The 20,951-nt window shown below is 40.8% G+C and overlaps 1 protein-coding gene across 4 annotated transcripts in view; it reads right to left on the bottom strand.

Annotated features, from left to right (window-relative positions):
* KCNB2 (potassium voltage-gated channel subfamily B member 2) overlaps positions 1-20,951 on the bottom strand; it is a 306,908-nt gene that overhangs the window by 238,607 nt on the left and 47,350 nt on the right. For all 4 annotated transcript variants that reach the window (XM_061601270.1, XM_061601280.1, XM_061601289.1 and 1 more), the window contains one exon: positions 5,744-6,418. In XM_061601270.1, the coding sequence (XP_061457254.1) occupies positions 5,744-6,322 (579 nt within the window). In that variant the 5' untranslated portion in view covers positions 6,323-6,418. The remainder of the gene's footprint in view (positions 1-5,743; positions 6,419-20,951) is intronic.

Genomic DNA, 20,951 nt, shown 5'->3' with positions numbered 1-20,951 from the left:
CCAAATCTAGTGCAAATGTTTGCCAGACATATTTAGTACTAACAGAGATGCCAGGATTCCCTGGTGAGGCAGTATTCCGCTTGTCAGGAATATGACTACACGTCAGGATATGTGGTGCAAGTCTCTGTTTGCCTAACGCAGCCACAGCCTACCCTCCAGTTTAAGGGGGTAATTACATTTGCAGATATTGCTCTGTCAGTGTTTCAGAAGAGGTATGTGAATGACCCAATGGTGCTTTTGAGGAAGATGTTTCAGAATTATCCTTGATATCCCACCTGCACAGACCACAGTACGGAACGAATGGCTCCTGGTGGATACGAGCTGTGCGGGACCACTAACATTGACTGAGCAGGGATAAAAGGGATCAGACAGCCCCTGAAGTATCCTGGAGTTGCTAAGGGCTTTGTAAATTAATAGCAGAACCCTAAACCTGGCCCGGTAGCATATTGCCCTGGAGATTGCTAGGAGACTGAACCTGTGACCTTCTGCATGCAGAGCAGATACTCTACTAATGAAGTATTTGTGCAAATGAAAACAATTCCTCTTTAACATGCTTTTTATTCTGTTGTTGTTCCATTAATTAATTCAGTGTTCACTTGGTCTGTTTGCGATCTTCCTCTTTGGTATTGTGTTTAGTTTGGCAGTTGCATTTTAATGATGGGTTATTGTTACATTAATGATCTTTTGTTATATTTAAGCCACTTTGAATGACTCATAGAATCACAGAGTTGGAAGGGGCCTATAAGGCAGTTGTGCCAACCCTCCTGCTCAATGCAGGAATCCAAATTAAAGCATACCTTTGTACAGGAGAAAATTGGGGTATAACTTTTGTATAAATATAAAATAAATATCTCACTAGCATGTTTATTTTAGATGTACAAGCTACCACATTAGTTCTCTGTCTTTTTAGTTGCCGAATTCCTGTGACAGATCAACAATTTTGGTAAAGTTCTAGATATCAGTCCTAATATCTCTTTCCTGGATACATTGAACAGCATGTGTGGGGAATCCATGCATGCTCACAAAAAATGAATACACAACACAATGCAGTTTTCCTTTTTGGCTAGCTAGACAGTAAGTATTCTGATACAGAGTGCCTTGCAAAAGTAATCAGACCCCTGACCAATGCTCTCATATTATTGAATTACAAATGGTACATTGTAATTCTGTATGATATTTTATTTTGAAACACTGAAACTCAAAATCATTGTAAGGTGACATTGGTTTTATGTTGGGAAATGTTTGTAAGAAACATAAAAAACTGAAACATGTTGCTTGCATAAGTAGTCATCCCACACACATTAATATTTGGTAGAGCCACCTTTCACTTCAATAACAGCTTTAAGTTTTTTGGGGTAGGTATGTACCAGCTTTGCACACAATGTCAGAGGGATTTTGGCCCATTCTTCTTGGCAGATTCTCTCCAGGTTGTTCAGGTTGGTTGGACGTCGCTTGTGGACCACAATTTTCAAAGAGTGCCACAGATTCTCAATGGGATTGAGATCAGGACTTTGATTGGACCACTGTAGGACATTCACCTTTTTGTTGTTGAGCCATTCCAATGTTGCTTTGGCCTTGAGCTTGGGATCGTTGTTCTGCTGAAAAGTGAATTTCCTTCCAAACTTCAGTTTTTCAGTGGACTGAAGTAGGTTCTCTTGCAGTATTTCCCTGTATTTTGCTCCATCCATTCTTCCTTCCATTTTAACAAGATGCCCAGTCCTTGCTGATGAGAAGCATCCCCACAGCATGATGCTACCACCACTATACTTAACTGTAGGGATGGTGTGTCTTGAGGCATGGGCAGTGCTAGGTTTGTGCCAGACATAACGCTTTGAGTTTTGGCCAAAAAGCTCTGTCTTGGTATCATCTGACCACAAGACCGTTTCCCACATTGCAGCTGGGGCACTCTCATGCTTTCTGGCAAACTCCAGACGTGCTTTCAGATGGTACTTTTTGAGTAACGGCTTCTTTCTTGCCACCCTCCCATACAGGCCAGTGTTATGCAGAGCTCTTGATATGGTTGATTGATGCACCATTACTCCACTCCCAGCCACTGAACTCTGACCTTCAAAGTGATTGTTGGCCTCTCTGTGGCTTCGCTCACAAGTCTCCTTGTTGTTCGAGTGCTGAGTTTTGAAGAATGCCCTTTTCTCGGAAGTGCTTGGGTGGTGTGATGCAGCTTCCACTTCCTGATTATTGATCCAACTGTGTTCACTGGGATATTCTAATGCTTGGATATTATTTTGTATCCTTTTCCTAATCCATGCATTTATATTACATTATCTCTCACTTCTGTAGAATGCTCTTTTCCTTCAGATACGCAGACTGACCAATGATCCTTCCACAGTGGGGTTTTTATCCTGACAATGTGACTGCAATTTTTATGGTTCACAGGTGGAGGGCAATGGTGAGGAAACTGTGTCCTCAGTAGGGTAATTTCTTTCATCTGTGTAAACTGGGAGCTTCCACAGCATAGGGGTTGACTACTTATGCAAGCAACATGTTTCATTTTTTTATGTTTCTTACAGACATTTCCCAACATAAAACCAATGTCACCTTACAATAATTGACTTTGAGTTTCAGTGAAACTCAATAAAATATCATACAGAACGAAATTACAATGTACCACTTGTAATTCAGTAATATGAGAGCATTGGTCAGGGGTCTGATTACTTTTGCTGGGCGCTGTACCTTGCCTGATAGCTAGCATCTTCCTACTTTTCAAACAGTTGTAATAGTGTGTTTACATTATAGACTTAAACAGGTTTTTAAGAGTCATTCCATCTTCACAGGGAACGCTGGGAATTATGGTTCTGTGTGGAGGGATGAGATTTCAATAGCTCACTCTTAGCACCTTCACTACAATTCCCAGCAGGAAGTCATGACTGATATATAGCACCAGGGCTGGTTCCAAAGAGTGGACAGGTGGGGCACTGGCCTGAGGGACCCTGGGGCTACAGGGCCCCCTGAGGGCCCCCTCTGCTCCCCTTCCATGATTTGTGGCAGGATCGCTGCCGCGGATCGCACGGTGAGAACTCTGAGGCTCCGCCATTCCATTGCTTAACCTACCTTTTTCTGCGGTTGTGCATGCAGCGGTGCCCTTAACAAAGATGGCAGCTGAGGTTTCCCTAAGGGGCTGAAGCCTCTGCTGCCATCTTGGCTGATGGCACACATGCGTGCTGCACTCAGGGGAGCGCTGGGGCCTGGGGCAGGCTTGTGCCCAAGGGCCCCATCATGTCTGGGGCTGGCCCTGTATAGCATTGATATACATTTGTGTTGCAGAGACAATCCAAATGTCAAAACCGCCTTGTTCTATGGACTGTCATCTATGCATTTCCAAGAGGTGGACATTACTTGGGTTATATAAACATGACAACAGGTCATTTTCTGTACAATTATTATACCATCCAAAGTAATTCCTGAGATGGAAGGCAGGGCAGCTATACTCTGTAGACCTGACACCAGGAACCTTTGGATCAGTGAGCTGCAGAGAGCTTTTGATCTGGCTCTCTAAGGATGCAATGTGTCAGCTCAATGATGTGGCCCATCTCCTCCAGATTTGAGCACACAGCTAGTTAGTAACACACTCCTGTAGGGATTCTGGGACAGCACAGGCAGCAGTTGCAATTCTGTTTGAACAGAGCAAACACAGGCAGAATCATATTCTACAAATATAACTCTGGCACCTGTTGCTTCGAGATAATAAACTAGGAATCAGACGCATGGAAACATTGTATTATTTTACCAGAAGCACAAGGATCTGAGCTTGAGGGTCTAATTCATAAGAGATTTAAACAGGAGCCATAAGATATTCTAATGTAGGGAGCAGTTCCTTATGTAGGTATGATTTAAATTAAGTCATAAAATAGGCTTTGGGAATATATTTGGGCCAGATCATGGCTTATATATTTGAGACAAAAAAAAGGCAGAACATATATAGCTCAGGGTGGTCCCATGAAAGCTTGTAGGTCAGCTTTAATGTAAGCCGGTTCTGAACTGCTATCAGAATATATGACCCTTTCAGCACTGCGCAGCTCTTCTTAGGCTGTGTATATTTCCAAACATTCCTTGTACTGAAATTTCATTGGATACATGAATAACCTAAGAGTGGATTCAGATATTAGCTTGGATTGTGAGTTATCCTTCTGACTGCAAAAGGGCCTTTGATCCCATGGAAGCTCCTGGTGGTGGCCGAGGTGAGGGAGGTAATTGTTGCTGATTTCACCCTTGCACTATGCTATTTCCCTCATTGTTCTGGATCCCCTAGCCTTCTAGAGCAGATTTTTTTGGGCATTGACAAAATTACTTCCCATCCTTGCATTCACAGTATGTCAGAGTATTAGTCACTCCATGGTGGGGATGGAGAGAATGGACAGGGAAAACTTGTGGTTCCTTGGCTTCTTTCTTTGCGTTTCTTTCAAAACAGCCAAAATGGAGTCTCCTGTGTTTCCCCCAATGTGCAATACATGACCTTTCCCCTCATCTGGAACTCGCCCCTCTCATGACAGAGGAGATATGCAAACCTTCCCCCCAGATGTTACACAAAAAGCAAAAAAAATTAATGATTCACACACATGAAATGTAATGTCCAAAGCTTCCCCATATAATGGGGGGGGGATCAACAATATATTTATGATTTTCAAACAAAGATTATATATGCAATACATCCGCTAACAAAGAGGAATTTTAAACATCAGCCTAGAATCCAAGTGGCAATAGGTGGTAGTTCATGCATAGGTATATTTAATTTAAAATGTGTGCCTCAGACATAGCAGCTGAGAGACAATTAAAAAAGGAATTCCAGATTCTCCTATGGGATGTATTCATTCAAGTGAAGTAGAAATGAAAAGTTACAAATACACACACAGTTCCTCAATTACACTTTCTCAAATGTAATCCTATACCTCCTTAACTGGAAGTAAGCCCCACTGAAATCAATGGGATTTACTTTTAAGTAGGCATGCATAGGATTCTCCTGTTTGTTATGCATCACCAAGCTGTTTCTAAAAGGCAAGTCAGTTAACAACATGTTGATTCGTTTTATGATTTTCAAAGAAACACAGTGCTGGCCAATTACTAAGCTTACAATTGCCAGTGGGAAATTTCCCACTGATGACAGTAGAAATGAACTGAAGTTAGAGCTGAGATATTATGTAACTATACCCTACATTTCACCCATCACCCAAGAAAAAATGGGGAAGAACAAAGCAAATTGCAGCCAAATCTTATACACCTCTATTTGGAAGTCCCACTGTGGTCAATGAGATTTACTCTCAGGTGAGCATAAGATTGTGGCATTAAAACAAAAACAAAAAAAATTAGGCACTGAGCCTTAGTCTACCTAATGAATACTACTAGAACCCAGTTCCCTGTAGGCCCATGCAAGGCAAGATTCCTGCATTTTTGTTCAACTTAGCACAATTGTTCACATTGCACTGAAGGAAACTCCCTGAAGCCCCCCAAGTTTAGGGGGCAGTTTGGCATATGTCTTGGAGGAGAGCAGCTGGAAGAGAGGGGCTCAGAAACATCACAGAGCACACGGGCCTCCCCACATAGTCCTCCGGATTTCTCTCACAGAATAAAAGAAGAGGAAAAATCACAAGATTAAAGGCAGCTAAACCCATATTACCTATATCACCATAATTTTTTCAGTGAAGCTTCTCAGTACATTTTGATGTATATGTAATATAACCAAATATTCTAAACATTTTTGTGAGTGATTAACCCTTGTCCTTGATCCTACCTTTGCAGCCACTGACGAGTTGGGTTTCTCCAGCAAGTCCCAGAGTTTTTTCCTTTTCTCTGGGCAACAGGCATTGTCAAATTCTTCCCCTTCCCTTTCTCTCAGCGACTCTGCCTCTCTCCTTAGTTCTTCATTCATTTGCTCTTTCTTCTGATGATATCTTGCCTGGCAACAAGACTCTAAGTATATCTCATCAATCCCCCAGTAGTCTAGCTCTTGGCCAAAAGAGAGGGCACACATCTCCTCCATCATGTGGAGCTTTCCCGTCCTGTAGAAATTCAAAATGGAGGTAAAAGCACCCGGGTGTCTATCAAAGAAGTATTCATTCTCATTGAGATTATAGTCATCACATACTTCTAGTAAAGATTCATTTGTAATGCAGTCTCTGAGCTTCCCTAAGCGTGTCCGTGGAAGTCTGTCTAAAGTCCTCCATAGAACTTCATGGTTGAGCCCCCCTACATTTATTTTGACTCTCCTCGAACATGATTTGCTCCTGATTATTTCCACTGGTTCCGGTGGAAGGGACTGGGTAGACCTTGAAGACTTTTTGTTTATCCCTAGAGGAGCCTTTTCGGCCATCCTGACAAGGATGCAGCAGCAAAGCCAGAGTCTTTGGAGAAGAATGAGGTTAGGTCAGGTTGGGTCCTCTTTAGACTGGCTCCTCCATTTCTGAAACTGAAAGAAAAAACCCACAGTTTAGGATACTTTAAAACAGTATAAAATTTACAATACTATAATAAAAGCAAAATGTGTCAAAGGAGGATCACCTTTGGCAGCATGTGCATGAGCTTATTGTTTATTTATTTGTTTGTTTGTTTATTTATTTATTAGATGTGTATCTTGCCCTTCCTCCCAGTAGGAGTCTTATGGATGTTACACAGATTTTGTGGTAGTTGTACAATAGCCCCAGTTACGAGCCCATCATGATTGGCAGGACTTCTCTTTTAAAACAAGTAGGAAACTTCTCTAATTCATAGTTTGTTCATCTAATGCTGATAGCAGCATTCTAGACAGGTGAATATGTGAGTGAATCAATGAGGTTACGTGGAGGTGTTCCTTTCACTAGATGGTTTGTTTCTACTGATTAACATTTAAGTTCTACTATACCTTATTTAGTTGGGAAAATATTCAGCAGCCTGGTAAAATGCTGCAGAAACAACTCCCTCTGCAACCAATATCTCCAAGACTGTAAGCTTTCTGCACACACCTTTGGTGAATTGTTTGTTCCCAATGGTTGATATTAAGTATATGCCAGTTCCTACCACTTGGAGTTCCTGGGCTCCCCCCCCCCATTTTTTTCTTTAGTGCTATACTTGCACTAGCTCGGAATCACAGCTAGTAATGCAATATATCAAATCTATGAAACACAAAAGGGTATTCTTTCTGGAAGGGCTTTACTTAATGGTGAGATACTTGATTGCAATGGATAAGAACATAGGAGGCTGCCATTGCCCATCTAGCTCAGGGGTGGGGAACCCCTGGTCTGCAGGGCAAATTTGGCCTGGTATAGGTCCCCATTTCCCAAACCATGCCCACCTGCCCCACACTTGATTTCCTGTGTGATGTCAAGCATGAGGCAGATAGAGACGGGGATGTGCTAGAATTCTGCCCCATTTGGTACCAAGTATTCCATTAATTCAATTATTCTCTGTTGTTGTGGATTGGATTTTTATGTAGTGATTTTCCACGGCTATTTTCAAAACTTGATTTTTTTAAAAAATGCCTCTAAAATATCGATGTTACGAACGATAATTTTGTTGATACGTCCTTTTAAAACATCAGTATTTCCTTTTAAAATATCTATATTAATATAATTTTTTTGCGAGGGAAAAAAGTGATTGGTAAAAGCAGCAGCTACTGGACAAAAAACAGATCTGAATTTATGCTGGCCTGTTAGGTCGACAGAATACTTTCAAACCGGCACTGGCCAATGGATCCTATCCCTAGAACAGACAGAGCTAGATTGGCTGCACAGCTGAGTCCCCTGTGGGGAACTCAATCACACAGCTAATCCCTGCAGAAAGCAGGGTTGAACTCGCTGCCCATCACCTGATGTGTGGTGAATTCAACCCTACTAGATGGGCTGGGAAACCAAATCCCCATGGGCAACTTGGTCGTGTAGCCAATTCCTGCAGAAAGTGGAGTTGAACTCACTGATGGTGGTGAGTTCAACTATGCTGGATCACCTGTGCAACCACGTTCAGCTAAGTTCTCCATGGGGAACTTGTTCATGCAGTCGATCCCTGCAGAAAGCAGCTCTGCCAGCCCTAAGCTTGTTGTTAGGTGCAGTGCTGTGCAAGGGGCACTGACAGGTGGGGAGGACAGCCCACTTGCCAATCACCTGGTGTCATTATGTCAGATGATTGACAGTGGGTTGTCCCACCCACCTGTCAAAGTTGGCCCGCAGGAATGGGAACAGATAACAGTCTGGCCCACCAGGCCAAAAAGGTTCTTCACCCGATTTAGCTTCTTATTTGTTTATAATGTCTCTCTGGGGTTTCAGACAAGGGTCTTTTCCAGCCCTACCTCAACATGCCAGGATTGGACATTGGACATTCTACATGGAAAATTTTACCACTGAATTATGGCCCTTCCCTTCACATTTGCTACACGATCCATACTAACATTTGCTATGTGTCTTTAAACAGAAGAGGAAAAATGCTGCAAAGCTGGATAAGGGGAGCCCCAGCCTTTGAAATACGTAATAAGGAGCACATCTAAAGAAGAAGAAAAAATATCACTTTCAAAAGTGTACAAAATAGCACAGTAATTGGGAGATGCATCTCTTACTAGTTGAGATTTCACTGGCACTTTCCAAAAGGTGCCTGGACACTCACACAACTTTATTCCGAACTGCAGCGTTGCAACTGATACACTTTTGAGTGTTGTGCCCTTGGGAGGGATGTTCCCAGAGAGAAAATAGAGTGGTTTGAACACTGGAAAAATGTGATATTCCCGCAGTAGAAGTGCTATCTTTGAGTAAAGATATTTGAATGTTCCACAACAGATGAGTTACAAATGTGCACTTACCATGCTTCAATTAGCATTTTTAGAAGGTAAAAAAAACTAAGGAACACACTGATAGAGATTCCTTGTTTTTTTATCCCTGAAATATAGGTCTGTTCAAAATGTCTAGCATAAGTCTGTTGAACCTCCTTTTCTTGTTCACACCAAAGGGTGCCGTAGTTTTAAAACACACAAATTATTTAATAAAAATGTTTCTGTTACTCTGATAAGCCTTGTCTTTTTCATTATGTGAAGAAATAAATTCCATTCCTCTGAAGATTAGCAAAGATTGTCCTTAATCAATAATGGCAAGGAAACTGCTTTAAATCACATTTATCTGATATTTCTTTTCAGAAGAATAGATAATTCATTTGATTTGAACTTCTGTGAACAGATAAAGGGATAATGTAAAACTCACTTATCTTCTTTGCAGTGAGCCATCAAATATAGATATTAGCAGCTTTATCATCACCTGCAATCATTGCAAAGTCACAAAGATTTTTAAAAATGTATATATTGGCTCTGTGTGTACCCTGAGTTATGAAGCAAATTAGGGTGATTTAGGGAAGGTTCTGTTGTTCCCAAGCTGGATCATGCTATTAACAAGGCATCTTGAGTCAGTTCATGGACTCCCTGTGTCCAAGTCCCTCTGTGGCCTTAGCTGTCCAAAAAACAGATGGTCATTTTCTGCCCTGAAAAATGAAACCAAGCTGTTTAGGGAAATGTCCAGAACTCAAGAGGAGAGGGGATGGAAAGGTGTGTACGTGTGTAGGGTTGCCAGGTCAGAAGCATCCCAAACCTTGAGATTTCAGGGGCGGGCCCTAGTGATGTCACAGGGCAGGTCCTAGTGATGTCATTAAGCACCACAGTTGCTTGGAACATACAATTCAACAAAAACATTTCTCTGATTGGAAATTAAGATAGAAATCTTAGCTAAAAGATGGTGTTCCCAGGTCCAGCTGAAGTGATGGAATCATTCCTTCTCACCTGCTTAGGGAGCCTGGGTAGGGAACATTTAATCTAGCCTACTTGCTTGTGGCAAGAAGGGTTTAAGTGCCGTCAGGCCAGGCCAGTCACCAGAAAGCCATTGTTGGAAGAAAGGACCCTAGTGTCGTGGAGATGTTGGATGGGAGCACTCAGGAGTAAAGATGGATGCCCCTGAAGGCTGCAATTTGAAACACACTTACTAAGGGACTAAGCTCCATAGACCTCAACAGGACTTACATCTGAGTAGATATGGTTTGGATTGTGCTGTTGGTAATGATTGACTAGGGATCCTCTGCAAAGATATCCATATCCAAGCAGGATTGGCAACCCCTTCCCTGGAATGCCCTGCCCCTGCTTTTAACGAGACTGCTCCAAATTTCTTTACAGACTTGACCCTTCATTTCAGAAAGAGGTTTGAGAAATGAGTAAGAGTAAGAAGATACTCTATCCTTTTCTGCATAACCTGTGGGCTGTTATAAGCTCACTTTGACAGCCAACCCAACTCCAGTGAGTAATAACTGACAGAGAGAAAACACACATGGTTTGGTCTGCCTTCACAGGCAGTAGCTTGGGAACAGCAGCCACACTTACAAGTATGTGAATTCTCTTTTACCACTATTGGGCAAGAAACAAACTGTCATGCAACGAACAAGGTGCATCATCAGTGGGTTTAAGGTGGTTGACCTGAGTGCATGGAACCACTGTTGTTGCTTTTACAGATATAAGGGAGTGAAGTTAAAGGTAAATGAAAAGGAAAAAGAAAACAACTCACAGTGATTATTTCCTAAATGCAATACCATACCAACCACAAGAAGATTCCTATGAGTAAGGCAGAAAACTCAGCATCCCGTAACCAGTCAGGATTCCTAACCAAAATCCAAAACTAAAAATATCCTGGCAGCCAGTCAGCCAAGGTCACAGAAATCCCCATGCAACCTAACCTAACCTAGGGGCTGCAGTTAGTACAGAATGCTGTGGCATGATTGCTGACATGAGTGAGACCCTATCAGCACATAATATCTCTGCTCTGAAATCTGCACTGGTTGCTGATTTGCTACCAGGCCAAGTTCAAGGTGTGCTTTCCATGTTACAGGTGCCACACAGTACTACTTCTGCTCTTGTAAGAAATCTGTCTTTTAATGTGGCAGCACCTATGCTTTGGAACTCCCTACCTACTGATATTAGGCAGACACCTTCATTGTACTCTTTTCAGCCTCTGCTAAAAACATTTTTGTTTAGGCAAGCCTACCTAGGCATGTAGAAGCTCTTATGCTTTTATGGGGTTTTAATTCATTGTTGGTTTTATTATTTTTAATGTTTTAAAATAGTTGTCTTTAACTGTTTTTGAAAATAATTTTATTGTTTTAATTCATTCTGTAAACTGCTTTGAGGTGGTTTTTTTTGCAATAAAGCAGTATGTAAATGTTGTAAATGAAATGGAAATGGACTGCCTTCAATTTGATTCCGACTTATGGCAACCCTATGAATAGGGTTTTCATGGTAAGCGGTATTCAGAGGGGGTTAACCATTGCCTTCCTCTGAGCCTGAGAGGCAGTGACTGGCCCAAGGTCACCCAGTGAGCTTCATGGCTGTGTGAGGATTCGAACCCTGGTCTCCCAGGTCATAGTCCAACACCTTAAACACTACACCACACTGGCTCGACAAATGTTGTAAAAAAAATACATAAATAAATTTCAGAGTAACTGTGGCCCTTCAGTCTCTTTCCACTTTTAGGAGCAAAGGAATCTCACTCAGTATTAGTGAGGCTCCTGCTTGGAGGAAGGGAGGGATATAAATAAAATAATAAATAAAATTAATAATATAATTAATGACACAGACTAGTATTGGTTCTCCAGGATTCCAGGCAATAGTCTTTTCCAGAAAATGAATTTTGGACCTTTGCATGCAAAGCATATGCCTTACCGCTGAGCTACAGCCCTTCCCCTGTTTAAAGAAGTATCTTTTAAAATTGTTATTTTCAATTCACTAATGAATGCACAGCGTACCTAGGGCAGATCCAAACCATTTATTTAAAGCACATTCAGCACACATTTGAAGCATGTGAATCCCACCACAGAATTATAGAAACTGTAGTTTGTTCAGGGTGATGGGAATTATAACTGTGAGAGGAAAACTACACTTCCCAGGATTCTTTGAGGGAAGTAATACGCTCTAAATACGAGTTGGATGTGCTTTAAATGTATTGTGTGGATCTACTTCATGAACTTTGCCTGCATATAAATTGTTTTACATTGAACTTGTCAAGGATTATTAATACCTTGGTGCAATCATTAACCAAAACGGAGACAATAGTCAAGAAATTAGAAGAAGACTAGGACTGGGGAGGGCAGCTATGAGAGAACTGGAAAAGGTCCTCACATGCAAAGATGTATCACTGAACACTAAAGTCAGGATCATTCAGACCATGGCATTTCCAATCTCTATGTATGGATGTGAAAGTTGGACAGTGAAAAAAAGTGGATAAGAGAAAAATCAACTCATTTGAAATGTGGTGTTGGAGGAGAGCTTTGTGGATATCATGGACCACGAAAAAGACAAATAATTGGGCATTAGAACAAAGTAAACCAGAACTATCACTAGAAGCTAAATGATGAAAGTGAGGTTATCATACTTTGGACACATAATAAGAAGACATGATTCACTAGAAAAGACAATAATGCTGGGAAAAACAGAAGGGAGTAGAAAAAGAGGAAGGCCAAACAAGAGATGCCACAGACCTGAACTTACAAGATCTGAACAGGATGGTTTAGATGCTATTGGAGATTGCTGATTCATAGGGTTGCTTTTAGTTGTAATCAACTTGAAGGCACGTAACAGCAAAACCTCTTGAACCAGACCACCTAGAAAGTTTTTTTTTAAATGAAAGCTGAGTATCCGGAGATTGAGGTGATTCACCTGGAGACCTGGAGAGAATCCAAAAAATGTGGAGTCTAGCAACACTATGTGTGTGCGTGTGCATGCATGAGGGGAAACTTTCATTTTGATGGACAAGTCTAGCTTTTAATCAGTGAATTAATTTCACAGGGCACTCCTATCACAGTGATTTGGGGGAGGAATTTAAAAATGTGTTTGTTGTTCACATGGATTTATGCTGTCCGCTATACAAGTCAATGGAGAGATGTGTCTCTCCCAGGGAGAAGGAGGTATATCTCATAAAAAATCTGTGGTGGAAGGCAGAAACCTGCCTCCCACCAATGACCCTTGGGGTAACAGAGTATTTGCAGAGGGGGGCAAAATTATTTCCATACCAGTCTTTCCTAGAGATCTGTGCTGTTTTTTCTACCATGGCCTTTTGCCCAGGGCAAGTCAAAATTCTTGGTGGCGAGCAAAAGCCTACCTGCACCACTAACTTTTGGGATAGGAGAGTCATTGCTGTGGTGATATTAACCACATCCCATTTTTTTTCTCCTGGGAATCCATGGATCCATGCCCTTTTCCCCCACCCCTTGTCTCTAATTCCTATTGTGCTCACCCAAAACAGTAAAGTTTGACCTTGCAGGACAACCACCAGCTATCATTCTGAAATTTGGCAGCCTTCATCAACTGAGAAATGGTGAGCATGCCTACAAATTGCATCCAATTCTGGCAGAAAATAAAAAAGTTATAGACCTTTATTTTTTGTTTTTTTAAAAACCACATTTTAAAGGAGCCCTGCATGAAAACCATTGAATGTAGCTTTCAGAATTTCACAGGCATAATCTATTATGGCGGGGCTGCTATTCCTGCAAATTTCATCCACTTCTGTGAAAAGAAAAAATATATAGCTGGTTTTAGATTCCCCATTATCGTTAATAGAGAAGAAAAGAGACCTTCATTTTTAACCTAAATGCAACAATACAGCGACTAGTACGTAGGGACAAAGAGAACAATTACAATAGTTATTGTATAGAAATAGAAGAGGACAACAAAAAGGGAAGAACAAGAGCCCTATTCCAAAAGATTAGAGAAAGAAAAGCAAAATTTAAACCAAGAGTAGGGATGTTGAATAATGAACAGGGGAACACACTGACTGATCAAGATGAAATAAAAGGAAGATGGAAGCAATACAATGAAGAACTCTATAAAAGTGATGCCAGGATGACAGTCTCATTCATGGAGGAACCGTATGATGAAGAACCAGAAATTTTAGAATGTGAGGTGAAAGCTGCTCTTAAAATACTTGGAAGAAACAAATCATCAGGAACAGATGGCATACCAATAGAGTTACTACAAGCTACTGAGACTGAATCAGTCCACATTTTGACTAAAATCTGTCAAGAAATATGGAAAACTAAACAATGGCCCTCAGACTGGAAGCATTCAATATACATCCCAATTCCAAAGAAAGGGGATCCCAGGGAATGCAGTAATTATCAAACTGTTGCCTTAATATCCCATGCAAGTAAAGTGATGCTCACAATTCTACAACAAAGGCTCTTGCCATATATGGAGCGAGAAATGCCAGACGTCCAAGCTGGATTTAGAAAGGGAAGAGGCAGCAGAGATATCGCAAACATAAGTTGGATAATGGAACGGACCAAGAAATTTCAGAAGGAAATCACCCTGTGCTTTATAAATTACAGCAAAGCCTTTGCCTGTGTAGATCATGAAAAACTATGGAATGCCTTAAAAGAAATGGGGGTGCCACAGCATCTGATTGTCCTGATGCGCAACACCTATACTCTGCACAAGAGGCTACTGTAAGGACAGAATATGGAAAAATCGATTGGTTCCCCATTGGAAAGGGTGTGAGACAGGAGTGTATTTTTTCACCCTATTTATTTAATCTATATGCAGAACATATCATACAGAAAGCGGGATTGGACCAAGATGAAGGAGGTGTGAAAATTGGAGGGAGAAATATCAATAATTTAAGATATGCAGACGATACCATACTACTATCAGTCACCAGCAATTATTTGAAACAAATGCTGATGAAAGTTAAAGAGGAAAGCACAAAAGCAGGACTACAGCTGAACGTCAAAAAGGTTAAAGTAATGGCAACAAAAGATTTATGTAGCTTTAAAGTTGACAATGAGGACATTGAACTTGTCAAGGATTATCAATACCTTGGCACAGTCATTAACCAAAATGGAGACTGTAGTCAAGAAATCAGAAGAAGGCTAGGACTGGGGAGGGTAGCTGTAAGAGAACTAGAAAAGGCCCTCAAATGTAAAGATGTATCACTGAACACTAAAGTCAGGATCATTCAGACAATGGTATTCCTGATCTCTATGTATGAATGTGAAAGTTAGACAGTGAAAAAAAGCAGATAAGAGAAAAATCAACTCATTTGAAATGTGGTGTTGGAGGAGAGCTTTGCTCATACCATAGACTGCGAAAAAGACATATAATTGGGTGTTAGAACAAATTAAAACAGAACTATCACTAGAAGCTAAAATGATGAAACTGAGGTTATCCTACTTTGGACACATCATGAGAAGGCATGATTCATTAGAAAAGAAAACAATGCTGGGAAAAACAGAAGGGAGTAGAAAAAGAGGAAGGCCAAACAAGCAATGGATTGATTCCATAAAGGAAGCCACAGACCTGAACTTACAAGATCTGAACAGGGTGGTTCACGACAGATGCTACTGGAAGTCGCTGATTCATAGGGTTGCCATAAGTCATAGTCGACTTGAAGGCACATAACAACAACATTTTTAACAGATTTAATTTGTTCCTGAATAAGAAGTTGAATTTGAAAGACACAGAGCAGCTCTCATCAGGCAGCTTCCAAAAACTACAGACACAGATACAAGTTGAAACTTATGGCCAGTGCACGCCTCTAGTATTTCACATTTCACTATGAAACTCATTCATGACCTTTTATGACAAACAGAAAAGCTGACAAACCAAAGCATCTAACTATACAGAGAACTTAATTCTGTAATATTGATCTTCACACATTCATTCATAACCCTTGACAACATCACTTGTGTAAATAAATGTCACAGGACTCAAAAGCATAGCAGGACCGTTTATCCTTGCTGAAATCACTCTCACTTTCAATTTACCCTTATGCACATATGTGTGTAAACTGAAAATACATTTCCTTACATTCATTTAATTATTTTCTCATTCTGTTGGTAATGGGTCCTATGGCATCTCTCTAATTTTTGTTTATTTGATGTACTGCAACCTAGTTTCAGATGCTGTCATAACAATGACTTATGCTTTGTAAAGCTGTAGAATGATATTTTGTTGTTTGGCTAACTGGTTTCCTGTCACAGCTCATTACTAATACTTGTCTCTTTATTTATTTTATTTATTTATTTTGTTCGATTTATATACCGCCCACAGCCCAAGGGCTCTCAGGGCGGTGCACAACATGGATAAAAAACAATAAAATCACAAAAACAGTAAAATATACAGTATTAAACAAGTAAATAACCAAGATAGATTAAAAACACAAATAGGTTAAAATGCCTGGGAGAATAAAAAGGTTTTAACCTGGCGCCTAAATGATAAAAGTGTAGGCGCCAGGCGCACCTCATCAGAGGGACTGTTCCATAATTCGGGGGCAACCACTGAAAAGGCCCTAGATCTTGTTACTATCCTCCGAGCTTCCCTGTGAGTCGGAGCTCGGAGGAGGGCCTTAGATGTTGAACGTAGTTAGCGGGTAGGTTCATATTGGGAGAGGCATTCCGCCAGGTATTGTGGTCCCGCACCATGTAAGGCTTTATAAGTCAAAACTAGCACTTTGAATTTGGCCCAGAAACAAATAGGTAGCCAGTGCAAACGAGCCAGAACAGGCTGACAACTATGGGCTACCTTCCCAAAAATCAGTTCTAGTGCACCCCTCTGCAGCATTACCTATTTCTGTCTCATCTGTTCTAAAACATGAATTATAGGAGATAGTTTTTGGAGCCTAATGTGCTGAAATATTACTAAGTGCAGAGTTACTATATTGTGGTCCTTGGGGCAGAAATCTGTCATTTTTGCTTATGCTACGAGTGCCAAGTATGTTTATGGTGACCAATGTTATATGTTATTTATTTATTTATTTATTTCTGCAATTTATTTATCGCCCATCTGGCTGGAGACCGAGCCACTCTGAGCGATGTACAAAGTCATAATATATAAGTATCACAACATCAAAACAGCAATAAAACTAAAACAACAGGTAAAGGTTACTACAGTAAAGTTCAATAAAGCTTCTGGCCCGTATAGTCCACAAGGTGCGTCATTTGCGAAACCGAAAGCGACATCTCCTCTCACTCTCAGCATCCAGCATCCAGCGTAGCAAACAGAGAGAGGCGGCACAAACAGGCCTCACGAAGACGTGACCAACAGGAAAGTTCTCCCCGAGAAGCCAAAAGCAAAGGCGATGAGAAGCAAAACGCGGCCGACACAAGGCGAAACGAGCAAGGCCAGCAAGGCCAGCACGGCAGGACAACGGAGGCCGCAGGGGTGCGCCCCAACCCCAGCAGCCAACGGAAAACTGCCGTGGCGAACAACACTGTCTCCCGAATAGAGGCCGCAGCCCCAGGCTCGCCGAAGGGCCGTAGCTCATCCCCATATATTAGCTATGTGTATTGAATTTTAATTAATCCACTTTGGACAGATTTGGGGCTTGCCCAAGCTGAATTAGGATATTTCTGAAGTATCTCAAAACAAAGCAGGGCCCCTGAAGTGATTTTGGGTGCTGTGGATATTCAGACATTTAAAAAAACAAAAGGAATAATGTCTGCAAAAATTGAAATATTTCACATCAAGCTTGCCATATAAGGAAAATAGCAGGGTGAGGAGGGAGAGCTCTTTTTTTACTAACAGGTCTAGCTTCTAATCAGAGGGAATGATTTTTGCAAGGGTCTCCGATTATTGTGCTTTGGGGAAGGAATGATGAAGTAATGGATCACCCTTGTTCTTGTCTGTTCTGTGCTAATTCTGCTAGCAGTGCTTGCTTGGAAAATGCTGGACATTCAAGTCCTCCTGCCTCTATGCCATACATCTACTCCTGTCAAATCAGTTCCGCGTTTAGTTTCTGTGATTTTTGGTGCCATGTGAACAGAACACAAGGCTGAAACTGTTTTTTTTTTTAAAAAAAAATCATCATAACTGCCCAGTATCTGCATCCATTCTTTTAAAATTGCAAGGGTTACTTAACTAGGGACACCTCTACAATGTAGGCCATTTCATAATAAAAATATTGCCCACAAAATCAACAGGTCTCTCTCCAATGAACCTTAAAAGGACAGGACCTAGCACAAACCTCCTGTAAAGATCTGTCTGTTATCTGGCAGACTTCTTACCTAGGGAGCACCTCTCTCATGTGTGCTATTTTCATACAAATTGCCCACAAAACAATAGGAGAGATTAAGTTAATCTTTTTTAACTACTCCAACATTGTAAATGCTGCCCTTACAAGAACCCACTACAGCTATCCTTCTGAAATCTGGCAAGTCTTATTCCCTCAGAAGCATCCACCATGGCTGCTAGCTTCATCCAATTCTGTGGGGAAAAGTAGTTCCTTTTATGAAAAAAAAGGTAAAGAAAACTCTGGACCTATTTGCCTGCAATCTGGCATGCTTCATCTATTTAGGAGAAGCTACTATGCCTGCAAATTTTACCCAATTCTGTAAAAAAGTAAAAAGTTATGGCAATTTTTAATTTCCCCATGATAGTGAATGTGTGGATGTGGAATGTATGAAGCTTTGCTTTTCCTTATTGGGATTTGGCACTGCCCCCCCCCCCGCTGCCTCCAGATCATTTTGGGCACAATCAGGCTGTTCTCCAAAGCAACTGGGTCTAAACTAAATCTTGTGATCGCTGTATACCACTATTACATATGTATGTATGAATTAATGTAACAGATTTTGTGATTCATTTACTAACTTGCTTTCAATGCCTATTGAGCTTTTCTTTTCCAGATGTATTGATGAGAAAGAAAGAACATGGGCTTGTTACCATTTTCAATTGACAGAGGCCTTGTGCTTGTAACGGCTATGTGGCATGCATGCAAAAGGTACAGCACTGCTAATCTTGAGGATGCAAAAATTATCAAAACTGCACACCTGTGGAATTTCTATCTGTCATGCATCTGTTAAAGGCACAAGCCTCTGCCAAAATCAAAGGCATAAAGTCATAAAGAAGCACAAATATGAAGAAAAAGCAACTCTTTCCAGAATCCAAGTTTACATAGGAGACTATTGCAAAACCTCAGCTTAATTTAGCATATCAATATATTACCCTTGACATAAACTGAAATTTCTGGAAGGAAAAGCAGAATATTATTATTATTATAGTAGTAGTTGTTGTTCTGCCCTTTCTCCCAGAAGGAGTCCAGGATGACAAACAAAACACTAAAAACACTCTAAAACATCTTAAAAACAGACTTTAAAATATATTAAAAAACAAATATTTAAAAGCATATTTTTTAAAAAAGCTTTGAAAACATCTTAAAAAGCAATTCCAGAACAGCTGCAGACTGGGATAAGGTCTCTACTCAAAAGGCTTATTGAAAGAGAAAGGAATATAAATTTAATCAATCAATGAAATAGTAAAATAAAACTGAACTGTGACAAATTATTGCCACTCCTACATCTGTTGTGGCTACATCTGTTGCTGTTATTACTATATAATCACAATTCTCTTATGTTTAGGGCTACATAGAAGTATACTGAAACATATACTATAGAGATACAAAACCTATGATTTAGCATGGACAGATTTTGGTGTTGCTAATACCCATCACTGCACCACATTATTTGCTTATTTTAAATATATATAGCTGCCCCACTTCTGTCTTCAAAAATAAATCAAAGCACCAATAAAAGATAAACAACATTTTTAAACCCTCAAAATTAAAAATGCACCAATTAGGGCACAAACCAGAGAAAGATCACATTGAAATTCAAAGAAATCTAGCTATGCCAAGTGGCTGTTAACATCAGGAATACAAGGGAATCAGATAGAAATCAGAGGAAAATACCTTACAGTGAATCAGACCATTGGTCATCTAGCTCAGTGCTGTTTACACTGACTGGCAGTGGCTCTCCAGGATTTCAGACAGGGATTTCTCCTAGCCCTACCTGGCAATGCCAGGGCACAATATAATTTAAAGAAATCCCTATTTAAGCATATTTAAATTGTATCGGTGGAGGGTTTGTGGGGCAGCATGTGCTGACCCCTACCCTCCATCCCCACCTTTTCTGAGTGGGAAGGTCAGAAGGAGAATTAAAAGCATGTTCAGTTGAATGCTGTTATAATCCTTCATGCAATCAGGAGACTCACCATGAATACAATTCAAGAATGTCTCAATAGGGCTGTTGCCACAATCCTGTGCTCAAGCAGAAGCAAAGGCAGTGAATTACACAGTAATGATTGTAGAAACCAAAGGCAACAAGGCAACACTGACAGGTATGTCAAACAGTATTTGTCATAACCCCACCAACACACAGCAGTGCCGCCAGGGTAGGACTTTGGGGCCAGAGGTCCAAGGCCCCATTCAGCAAAATGTTGAAGAAGGCCAACAAATGAAACACAGAGGCATACATCCTCTTCTCCCAGGCATTTTAGCATGTGTTTTTTAAATTGTTTTAAAATTTTTAAATTGTGTTTTAAATTGTTTTTAAAAGATCTGTTTTAAATTTGTATATTTGTTTTTAATGTTTTTAGTTACTGTAAACTGCCCAGAGAGTTCGGCTATGGGGCGGTATACAAATACAATAAATAAATAAATACACATTATCATCTAAAGAGTAAGACCATTGGTCCCAGAATCTAAAGTTAGCCAACTGCACCACTGCCAACACCCCAGCGATGAGGACACAATGCCTCACATTAGCTGTGCAGAGAAACCAATCCACATTCAATAAGCAGTAACCAAATGTCCCCATATCAGCCAACCCAATACACACACCTAATATACATTGTGCACAACCAGACAGATGGAAAAAGACCACAGCCCCTACTCCAGTTAAGGCCACCCATAGCCATCCAGTGTCTCTGCAGATGGGGCTTTGAATCCCTGAACAGCGCAAACAGCCTGCAACAAATAACCTTTTGCCAGGCAAAAGCCAGGGCCATCCAAGAAAGGAAGGAGTGCCAGTCTAATATTAATACCCAGCTAGCACCATTGTTATGAAATGGGGTGGGCGTGGTGTGTGGGGTGGTGACGTAGCACAGGGCTTCCTTGGTTGTGGCACACCATCAGTGGAATTCTCTTCCCCTAGAAGTCCATTTAGCTCTTTCCTTATTACATCTCAGGCAT

Source organism: Rhineura floridana, chromosome 1 (genome assembly GCF_030035675.1).
Source record: "Rhineura floridana isolate rRhiFlo1 chromosome 1, rRhiFlo1.hap2, whole genome shotgun sequence".
Classification (NCBI taxonomy): Eukaryota; Metazoa; Chordata; class Lepidosauria; order Squamata; family Rhineuridae; genus Rhineura; species Rhineura floridana.
Note: the sequence above shows the minus strand (reverse complement) of the source record. Positions and strands in the feature narration are given on the sequence as shown.